Raw genomic sequence first — 11,640 nt, 5'->3', positions numbered from 1 at the left:
GAAGTTTCTGGCTCTAGAGTAGAACTGAGTGCCCTCCGATTAGTAACAAATTTTGTTCAATTTACCATGATAGTTTTAACTTTGTTTTAGTTTCCTGATTATTGTAAATGAAAATAGATCAATGTGTACATGGACAAAGCTAAGACAATAAACAATGCCTAGTTTGTGCAAATCTCCAATATTCTTTTAAGTGAAAATAGAGCAATATGTACATGGACACCAGGTTTGTGCAATTCTTCGACTTCTTATTTTGGTTTTGTGTAGCGACCATCTTAAAATTGTGCCTTCCTGGCACCGATCTTAGCATTTAAAAGAAATCGAAAAAAAAAAAAAAAAAAAAAAAAAAAAAAAACAAGGGACACACAATTGTTAACTTCTACCCAGTTTTTGAATATATATGTACCATATTTGAGTTTCTTACCTGCATGGAAATACCACAATACTGATTCATTTTTTCAAATGTCATCTTAGGTACTTTACACACATTGCACTGCTCTACTTGGTATGTCCAGGATTTGAAAGAATTTAATCTTACAAGACCTCATTTCCCTTTATCAGTATAATGTGATAACCGTATACCACTTTTAGAATGTTATACACTCGAGACATTTGATACTGCAGCTGGATAGTCATACTGAGAATATTTCCTGATAATAGATTTCATTAGATAAAAAATATGTAAAAAAAATGGAACTGTCTAATTTGACTGCAGGTCTTTAATATTTTAACACAGTAAAGAAATCATCTAATATATTATTTCATTACAGGTTCAAGAAAGGCATCTTTATCATTAATTCAATAGCTTTCATTGATAAACTCTGAAATGTCTTTAGCACAAAGAAGATACAAGTTACAATACACATATGGGATGAAGCATTTCGCCCTGCTCCAGAATTGCATCTCAGAAGTATGTCAAATTGGTAACGATCATATCATCACAACAGTGCATTTTGCTAGGTAACAGATGTAACACTGAATATGAGTGATACAAAAATCTGTGAAAAGTGATATCTAGGGTCAAAAATTCAAATTTCCGAAAAGGTGGAAGAAACACAAAACACATCATGGCAGATCCTGAACAAAACAACAATCCCAGCTTTTTCAATCAAGGTCGGTATAAGCAGTTTTAGAGTCTTTAAGGTAGGATAGATAAGCAAATGTAGCTTCAAGTCAGCATTAGTTAAAAATGCAATTGAGATAAAACTTGCATAAACGTAGTTTTTTGCTTTTTTTAAAAAATAATTAGATTATGATTTATTTATATCAAATGACAATTCAAAAACTTCTCTACAGCATCAGCAGCACCCAGTTTACTTTTAAATCTAAAACTCTGTCACTAAATGGCTCTTTTATTACCAAGAATTTTCCCATCAATTAATTATGACAACATACTAATTTAACATCTCCTCAAAAGACAGAAGGGTTCTCTTCTGCTTAGATCAACGCATATTTTTTCGAATTATTCTGCTGTCCAAATGAATTCTTCTATACATGACAGATTTCCCTCTTCTGTCGATACGCATATCTTAAAAATCCTTTAATAAAAATTAATTTATCCATATTTTATACACAAGTCTTCTCTCTCGAGTGAATACGTATATGAGTGTTTAAACTACTCTTCTGATTAAATGACTTCTTACATACTTCACACACATGAGGTTTCTCTCCTATGTGACTAAGCATGTGCTTCTTTAAATTACCCTTTTGTTTAAATAACTTCGTGCATACTTCACACACATTAGGTTTCTCGCCTGTGTGAATACGTGCATGAGTGTTTAAATTACACTTCAGACTAAATTACTTTTTACATACTTCACACACCCAAGGCTTCTCTCCTGTGTGAATACGCATATTGCGGCTTAAATAAGACTTCTGACAAAAGGACTTCTTACATACTTCACATACATGATGTTTCTCTTCTGTATGAATAAGTGCATGAGCATTTAACTTACTTTTCAGACTGAATGACCTCTTACATATTTCACACACATGAGGTTTCTCTCCTGTGTGAATAAGCATATGGCTGTTTAAAGTAGACTTCTGACTAAAGGATTTCTTACATACTTCACACACATGAGGTTTCTCTCCTGTGTGACTAAGCATATGCTCGTTTAATTGATCCTTCTGTTTAAATGACTTCTTACATATTTCACACACATGAGGTTTCTCTCCTGTGTGAATAAGCATATGCCTGCTTAGATGAGACTTCTGACTGAAGGCCTTCTTACATACTTCACACACATGAGGTTTCTCTCCTGTGTGACTAAGCATGTGCTTCTTTAAATTACCCTTTTGTTTAAATAACTTCGTGCATACTTCACACACATTAGGTTTCTCGCCTGTGTGAATTCGTGCATGAGTGTTTAAATTACACTTCAGACTAAATGACTTTTTACATACTTCACACACATAAGGCTTCTCTCCTGTGTGAATACGCATATGGCGGCTTAAATAAGACTTCTGACAAAAGGACTTCTTACATACTTCACATACATGATATTTCTCTTCTGTATGAATAAGTGCATGAGCGTATAACTTACTCTTCAGACTGAATGACCTCTTACATACTTCACACACATGAGGTTTCTCTCCTGTGTGACTAAGCATATGCTCGTTTAATTGATCCTTCCACTTAAACGACTTCTTACATACTTCACACACATGAGGTTTCTCTCCTGTGTGAATAAGCATATGCCTGCTTAGATGAGACTTCTGACTAAAGGCCTTCTTACATACTTCACACACATGAGGTTTCTCTCCTGTGTGAATAAGCATGTGCCTTCTTTGATGAGACTTCTGACTAAAGGACTCCTAACATACTTCACACACATGAGGTTTCTGTCCTGTGTGAATAAGCATATGCCTGCTTAGATCAGACTTCTGACTAAAGGCTTTCTTACATACTTCACACACATGAGGTTCCTCTCCTGTGTGAATAAGCATATGCCTGCTTAGATCAGACTTCTGACCGAAGGCCTTCTTACATACTTCACACACATGAGGTTTCTCTCCTGTGTGAATAAGCATATGGATGTTTAAAGTAGACTTTAGACTAAATGACTTCATACATACTTGACACACATGAGGTATCTCTCCTGTGTGAATAAGCATATGGCTGTTTAAAGTAGACTTCTGACTAAAGAATTTCTTACATACTTCACACACATGAGGTTCCTCTCCTGTGTGAATAAGCATATGCCTGCTTAGATCAGACTTCTGACCGAAGGCCTTCTTACATACTTCACACACATGAGGTTTCTCTCCTGTGTGAATAAGCATATGGATGTTTAAAGTAGACTTTAGACTAAATGACTTCATACATACTTGACACACATGAGGTATCTCTCCTGTGTGAATAAGCATATGGCTGTTTAAAGTAGACTTCTGACTAAAGAATTTCTTACATACTTCACACACATGAGGTTTCTCTCCTGTGTGAATAAGCATGTGCCTGCTTTGATGAGACTTCTGACTAAAGGCCTTCTTACATACTTCACACACATGAGGTTTCTCTCCTGTGTGAATAAGCGTATGGGTGTTTAAAGTAGACTTTAGACTAAATGACTTCATACATACTTGACACACATGAGGTATCTCTCCTGTGTGAATAAGCATATGCCTGTTTAAATTACTTTTCAGACTTAATGATTTCTTACATACTTCACACATACAAGGTTTCTCTCCTGTGTGACTAAGCATATGCTTGTTTAAATCATATTTTCGTTTAAATACCTTCTTACATACTTCACACACGAGGTTTCTCTCCTGTGTGACTAAGCATATGCTCGTTTAATTGATAATTTCGTTTAAATGACTTCTTACATACTTCACACACATGAGGTTTCTCTCCTCTGTGAATAAGCATATGGCTGCTTAATGTAGACTGCTGACTAAAAAATTTCTTACATACTTCACACACATGAGGTTTCTCTCCTTCGTCAGTACGCATATGCTTCTTTAAAACCTCTTTCCGTTTAAATGACTTCTTACGTACTTCACAAACATGAGGTTTCTCTCCTGTATGAATAAGCATATGGCAGTTTAAAGCTCTCTTCTGATTAAATGAGTTCTTGCATAACTCACACACGAGGTTTCTCTCCTGTGTGAATAAGCATATGGCTGTTTAAAGTAGACTTCTGACTAAAGGATTTCTTACATACTTCACACACATGAGGTTTCTCTCCTGTGTGACTAAGCATATGCTCGTTTAATTTATCCTTCCGTTTAAATGACTTCTTACATACTTCACACACATGAGGTTTCTCTCCTGTGTGAATAAGCATGTGCCTGCTTTGATGAGACTTCTGACTAAAGGCCTTCTTACATACTTCACACACATGAGGTTTCTCTCCTGTGTGAATAAGCATATGGGTGTTTAAAGTAGACTTTAGACTAAATGACTTCATACATACTTGACACACATGAGGTATCTCTCCTGTGTGAATAAGCATATGCCTGTTTAAATTACTTTTCAGACTTAATGATTTCTTACATACTTCACACATACAAGGTTTCTCTCCTGTGTGACTAAGCATATGCTTGTTTAAATCATATTTTCGTTTAAATACCTTCTTACATACTTCACACACATGAGGTTTCTCTCCTGTGTGACTAAGCATATGCTCGTTTAATTGATAATTTCGTTTAAATGACTTCTTACATACTTCACACACATGAGGTTTCTCTCCTCTGTGAATAAGCATATGGCTGCTTAATGTAGACTGCTGACTAAAAAATTTCTTACATACTTCACACACATGAGGTTTCTCTCCTTCGTCAGTACGCATATGCTTCTTTAAAACCTCTTTCCGATTAAATGACTTCTTACATACTTCACAAACATGAGGTTTCTCTCCTGTATGAATAAGCATATGGCAGTTTAAAGCTCTCTTCTGATTAAATGAGTTCTTGCATAACTCACACACATGAGGTTTCTCTCCTGTGTGAATAAGCATATGGCTGTTTAAAGTAGAGTTCTGACTAAAGGATTTCTTACATACTTCACACGTATGAGGTTTCTCTCCTGTGTGAAAAAGCATATGCTTGTTTAAATCCTCCTTTTTTTTAAATGACTTCTTACATGAGGTTTCTCCCTCGTGTGAGTAAGCATATGTATGTTTTAATTACCCTTCTAGTGAAATATCCTCTTACATATTTCACATATATAAGGTTTCTCTCCTGCGTGAGTAAGCACATACATGTTTAAACCGATCTTTTTACTTAATGATTTCTTAAATACTTCACATAGATGAGCTTCTTCTCCTGTGAGAATAAGCAGATGATTGTCTTAATTAGTCTTTTAACTAAATGTCTACATACCTCACATCTAAAAGCTTTCTCTCCAATGTGAATTAGCATATGCACCTTTAAAGTGCTTTTTCGACTACATGACATGCTACAAATTTCATACATATGAGGTTTTTGTTCAGTATGGATATGCATGTGCTGTTTTAAATATTACCTCTTGAACATTATTTGTTACCTTGTTACAAACCCTGAACCTAGAACATCCTTCTCCTAAAATATGCAATTTCTGCACTCTCCTGATAACTGTATCTGACATTCTTAATATAACTTGCTACACATCTCGTGATGAATTTCACCTTCTGAAGTGTAAAACTGGCTGCTAAACAGAAATTTCGGTAAAAGTAGTTTTAAGTTGGTTTATTCTAGCATTTAATGTCTCATGTAAACAGGCTTTTTTCTTTTTTTGTAAAAGTATCAACACAAATTATTCATGTGACGTATCAGCTGCTTGCTATTAGGACACCTTAAGAATGCCTTGATTTCCAATAATGTTTAATTGAAAATTAATTTCTTATAGTTCACAAAAATTACACTTCTTGCCCGATCACATATACATGTTTAAACAGGAATTTGTAAAACTGGGTCACATATGGTATGTTATGCTACTTGAAACTTTTGTACAGTAGCTACCCAATGATTTATAACTCGAAGAAGTTACATGTCACGTTAGAAATTTAGTAACAACTCTTAAAGCTTACACGGAAAAAAGTAACCGGCTTTCAAGATTTGAATACTAAGCAGTATGAATCACACTTCAGCATGAAGTAAACTTTAATTAAAGAGTCACATTATAGTTTTAAAGCAGCCGCTACTATTATTAAAAAAAAAAAAAAAACTATAACTGCGGTAATTATTCAAATAATAAAATCAGTTTCTACGAAAACAAACCTTATTAACACGTAAGACAATTGCTATACTCTATAAAACTTAATATCAATTATTATTGCCGAGCACTAATTACTAAACTTTACCTGCAAAATCTAAGTGAGGCTTGCTGATGAGCCAAGAAATTTAGAATACAGAATAATAAACATTAAAATAAATAATGCATTATTAACATCCTCCCAACTTTTGGTTACAAATTATAATCAAAAGTAGCGATTTTGCGTTTTGTTTAAAAACATTTGTTACATTATTATGATATATTATAAATGTTTGATTACAAACGCTGTATTTGATGACAAATTAAAAAATTTTTGATTTTGATAATAAATTATAATTGGACACCTGTCGAGATCGATGTCGAAAAACCTCGTTACTGAGTAACATCGGTTGACCATAGATATAGTAATACTAATAGATGGAGCACGCCTACTCTTTCAAACACGTAATTTTGATTCCAAATGAAGTTTGTGGCATCAGCCATGATAGTGGCAAGAAGCATGGTTCTTGTATGAGTTATCTATAGTAGTAAACATTACCTTTCGACATCCTTGTTTTTAATTTTTGTCTTTGATATGGTGAATTTTTTTTGTTTTTTCCGTTTCCTTAAATTTCCGTAGGTTTAGCCATGCCGAAGTCTTGCGTTGCTTATAATTGTACTAATCGATTTGTGAAAGGAAATGGAATAAGTTTTCATAAGTAAGCATCAGGAACAAATTTTCCATTTGTAATATTTTTGTAATATATGAAAATTGTTTGCGAAATTTTAAACCATTTTCTTCATTCTTAATCAAGTATTAAATATTGTAAATAATGTATTAAAGTAGATATGGACGGGTAAAATTAATAAATAAAAAAAAAAAACTATGTGCTAGTTATTTAAATTTTTGTACTTTTGAGCTGAAATTTTGCCAGAATTCATTTTACTTATTAAAATATATTGTATGAAAAGACGTAACTCTCATATTTAGAAATAATATAAGTTTCATTATCGTGAGTAAGCTCTAAGTATATATTGGGAAAATTTATTAATATATACTACATGAAATAAGATGACTCACATATTAGAAATGACATAAGTTTTCTTATTCAGTAAATTTTATATATCTATTGCAGAATCTAAAATATAGGAAGTAGAAATGGTTTTCTGAAACATTGGGTCAAAAATGTTAACATTAGTTAATTTTTGTTTATAAAAAAAATTATACTGCTGAATGTAGGATTTTTATATTCAAATTGTATTGTATTTGTTATTAGTAGTATTGTATTTTATTTAGTTTATTGTGTTTTTTCATAATATTTAAAGTTACTTATTATTTTATAGGTTTCCATTTTCTAACAGGGAAAGATTAAATAAGTGGGTTTCGTCATTACACAGGAAAGATTTTGTGCCAACCATGCATTCTTTTATTTGCTCCAAGCATTTCACACCTGATTGTTTTTATGAAAACCACATGTCCAGAAAAATCCTAAAAGAGAATGCAGTTCCAACCATTTTTGATTTTCCAGAGCATCTTAAAAAGGTACATGAAAACTTTTTCCATTAAACAGGGATTATATTGTACTACAGAAGTATATAGCAGATGTGATACATAGTTTTTGCAATGCATTTTTATTATTTATAATTTTTATTATTTATAATATTTTCAGTAACTGAATTCACAGAGCCAGCATGCATTTTAAATTGGCTCTCTTACCTACAGAAGTTTGCCACCTCTGCCTAGCCTTAAAATTTTTATGTTAATTGTAATGATTCATTTAATGCTGAGTTTTCATGAAATAGTGTTGATTACATTTGACTGGTTATTATAAAGTAGTTGTATTATCATTGTTTTGTTATTAATGAATACATCTTTATACTCCTAAATAAAAATTTAGCTTATTTCTTTGCATGAATATGACATTTTTATTCTAATTGTAATGGATCTTTTAATACTGAGTTGTCATGAAACAGTGTTGATTTCATTTAACTAGTTGTTATAAAGTAATTATATTTTTAGTGCTTTGTTATTAATGAGTAAATATTTGTATTCTTAAATAAAAATTTTAACTTATTTTTTATAATGAATATGGCAGGTAATTTATAATATTGTAAGCTGCTCAGCAGCAGTCTGTTAATAATAATATTTATGGAAAGGCAAGTATATATGGATTTGCAGCGATGTGTGGTATGCTAACATTCCTAATGCTGCCATAGTTTAGAGTCATCTATATATAATTTTTTAAAGGCAAACAGTTATAGCATGTATATTTTACAATGTTTTCAAGCATAATTTTGCATTTTCCTCATTTCTATTAGGTGGTAGCATCCAGAAAACCACCCACACAGCGTAATTTAGAAGTAAGTACATCTGAAGAAAATCATTTCAGTAATCAAACTTCTGATCATTCATATTTTATTTCTGAGAGCCCAAGGAAGCTGAAAAGAAAATATGAGAATATAATAGATAAAAAGAATGAGGAAATTGAAGAATTGAAGAAAAGAATTAAAGTTTGTAATTTGCGAGTATCAAGGAAAGCTGAAAAGATTAATAATTTGATTAATGTTATCGAAGACTTAAAAGAGAAAAATTTAGTTAATTGTCAAACTGCAGAACTGCTAGAACAAAACTTCAGTGAACTTAGTCTTCAGGTTTTGAAAAAGAAGACCAAGTCGTTTGGCAATGAATTAAAATCTTTTGCTCTCTCTCTCTCTTTTTTTATTCTCCAAAAGCCTATGAATATTGTAGGCAGACTTTGATGCCATCACTACCACATCCTACCACAATTAGAAGATGGTATAATGTCATCAATGGATGTCCTGGTTTCACTGAAGAAGCTCTATCTGCTATAAGAGAAAGAGTTGATAAAATAAATTATGAAGTTTATGTAGCTCTTATATTTGATGAAATGTCAATAAGAAAGCATGTAGATTGGGATGGTAAAGAATTTTTTGGGTATGCCACATTTGGTAAAAATATCTGTAACAGTCAGCTTATTGAAGCTAAAGAAGCTCTAGTATTTTTTATTGTGGGTATCAATGTACCATGGTCAATTCCAATTGCTTATTTTTTGATTGATAGCATAAATGCTGATGAAAAAGCAAACTTGATTAGACAAGCTATTCATATTCTGAATGATGTTAATGTGAATGTAATATCCATAACATTTGATGGCATATCTACGAACTTTTCAGCAGCTGAATTATTAGGCGCAAAATTACAAAATGCTTTAAGTATCAAACCATATTTTGCTAATCCTTCTAAAAATGTATATGTGATACCTGATGCATGTCATATGCTAAAATTGATGCGTAATGTTTTTGCGGAACACTTGTTAATGGCTGAAAATGGGAATTTAATTCAGTGGAAGTATATTCAGGATTTAAATTCTCTTCAGAATGCTGAAGGATTACATTTAGGAAATAAATTGAATAGTTCGCATTTGAATTTTTATAGTAATAAAATGAAAGTTTCTTTAGCCGCTCAAGTATTTAGTAGATCAGTTGCAGAAGCACTTGAGTATGTTAACAATTTCTTAAAATTTCCTCAGTTTCAAGGTTGTGAATCAACTGTAGAGTTTCTCTTAAAAATAAATAATTTGTTTGATATATGTAACTCAAAAAATCCATTATCAAAAGGCTCAAAAGCAGCTTTAAAAATCTCCAATCAGACTTTTTGGGAACCCTTATTAGAAGACTGTGAAAATTATTTACTTAAACTGAGACGTAAAAACTGGTAAGTATTTATATGAAACACAACGTAAAACTCCTGTTATTGGATTTTTATGCCTCTCAAAAAGCTTAAAAGGTATTTTTGAAGACTTGGTTTTAAGTGATAAATTGAAATATATAGCTACTTACAAAATGAGCCAAGATCACCTGGAGATGTTTTTTTCCCGTATTCGCCAACGAGGTGGTTGGAACAATAATCCATCTGCGGTACAGTTTCGTGCTGCATATAAACAGTTATTAGTGCAGAATGACATAAAATCAAGCAAGTCTGCCAATGTTACATCTCAGGACAATACAAAGCTTTTACCTTGTCTGTTTTACCATCAGTAACTGAAACAGTATTTAAAAATATAACAGCTGAGAGATTATATAATTTTGTAGATGATGATGAGAATTTTGACAGTGCAGACGATGAATTTCTTGATAGCTACTCGCAACTTTCTGAATATACAAATAGTATTATTGTTTATATCGCAGGTTATATCGTCAGAAAACTTGTAAAAAAGATTAAATGTCCTGATTGTTCAGAAGCTCTTTATCTTCAAAATGAGAGCTTGAGGAATGATACTTTTTTGCAACAAAGATAAAGGTGGTTTAATAAAGCCGTCACAAGATGTGGTGACAATTTGCAATTTTGTAGAGAAATTGATTAGACAAGAACTAAACATGAATCAGGAAAAATTACCATCTGGTAACATTAAAGCAAAATTAAGTTTAAAAGTGTTAAAGTTTAGTTTAGGTAAATCATTTTTTGAGACTCTTTCAGTCCATGTGTTAGAAAGTTCATTTCCTGAAAATCATATTGTTTCACTTACAAAAGCTATAGTAAATGAATTTTTAAATATTCGTTTCCACCATCTCACAAAAATTGCCAATATCAAATTAAAGGGTCAAAAATTCGTCAAAAATGTACCAAGTTAGTGCTGTTTAAAAATCAATGAATTATGTATGTATGTAAACATTTCATATTACTCCAGTTAATCAGATTTAACAATAGCAATTAGTCCCTCAAAATTCTTTGCAGGAAGGAAAGAGCTTTTTTGAACTTTTAATTTCACTAAATTTAAAGGTTAACTTCTTTATGTGCTGCTGGAGGCAGAGACCGCAGAAAGAACATGGAATAAGTCACAGATCAAGATGCTAAATCAAGTTTATTTTTGCGTGACCTTGTATTAAAGGCACCAATAATAAATCTGTTTTGGCTGAATGCTTGAAAAATTAGAATGTAAAAGTTATTGCTAATATTAAAGTGTGAACAAATGTTATCTATGATTGTCTTACTAGTTAGTGTCTATAAACATTCTAATGATTTGCAGGACTTTGCATTTCTAAATGTTGCATATATGTTTTACTCCTCCCTGTTATCAAATAAATACATAACATATTTCTTCCTTTGGTACTTTACTGTTGTATGGGTACTAATAAAAAAACATTGCTAAAATATGTGATAACATGCCGAAGACGACAACAATGTGATCGGATGAACTATCTCGATTTTACGAGTGAAACAGCCAAATATTCACGTTATGATATGCAACCATTTTTAGAACTGTGCAAAACATAATTTGATAGATGACTTTAACATTACTTATATTACATAGATTATATAAACATTATTTGACTAAAAGTATATTTTTATAGAAAAAAAAATGGATTTCACAATCTGCAAGATACCTAAAGATGAGTAGGAGGCAGTTAATGAATCTAAGATTCATTAATGCTGTTATAATACAAAGTAT

General features: G+C 32.0%; 2 protein-coding genes and 1 pseudogene across 2 annotated transcripts; 1 reads left to right on the top strand and 2 right to left on the bottom strand.

Annotated features, from left to right (window-relative positions):
* Positions 1-701: 701 nt before the first annotated feature.
* On the bottom strand, positions 702-2,775 carry LOC146993876 (uncharacterized; annotated as a pseudogene).
* LOC146993875 (uncharacterized) lies at positions 702-3,699 on the bottom strand. The gene has a single exon (XM_085826611.1). It carries the CDS (start codon positions 3,697-3,699, stop codon positions 2,812-2,814), a length of 888 nt encoding a protein of 295 aa, XP_085682737.1. The 3' UTR covers positions 702-2,811.
* Positions 3,700-6,589: 2,890 nt separating this feature from the next.
* On the top strand, positions 6,590-9,286 carry LOC146993874 (THAP domain-containing protein 1-like). Its single transcript, XM_085826420.1, has 3 exons — positions 6,590-6,888; positions 7,514-7,712; positions 8,489-9,286. Exons 1-3 carry the CDS (start codon positions 6,818-6,820, stop codon positions 8,927-8,929), a joined length of 711 nt encoding a protein of 236 aa, XP_085682546.1. The 5' UTR covers positions 6,590-6,817; the 3' UTR covers positions 8,930-9,286.
* Positions 9,287-11,640: the final 2,354 nt, after the last annotated feature.

This window comes from Stegodyphus dumicola, chromosome 11 (genome assembly GCF_044657685.1).
Source record: "Stegodyphus dumicola isolate Sdum_Otavi_A_Nest chromosome 11, ASM4465768v1".
Classification (NCBI taxonomy): Eukaryota; Metazoa; Arthropoda; class Arachnida; order Araneae; family Eresidae; genus Stegodyphus; species Stegodyphus dumicola.
The sequence above is the reverse complement of the archived record's forward strand: the minus strand, read 5'-3'. Positions and strand labels throughout refer to the sequence as shown.

What these genes read in the sequence shown, in the direction of transcription:
- LOC146993874 (XM_085826420.1), top strand. Translation starts at nt 6,818, where the DNA reads ATGCCGAAGTCTTGCGTTGCTTATAATTGTACTAATCGATTTGTGAAA. An exon ending in AATGGAATAAGTTTTCATAA is followed by an intron (nt 6,889 to 7,513) that starts GTAAGCATCAGG and finishes ATTATTTTATAG; the next exon opens with GTTTCCATTTTCTAACAGGG. An exon ending in TTCCAGAGCATCTTAAAAAG is followed by an intron (nt 7,713 to 8,488) that starts GTACATGAAAAC and finishes CATTTCTATTAG; the next exon opens with GTGGTAGCATCCAGAAAACC.
- LOC146993875 (XM_085826611.1), bottom strand. Translation starts at nt 3,699, where the DNA reads ATGCTTAGTCACACAGGAGAGAAACCTTGTATGTGTGAAGTATGTAAG.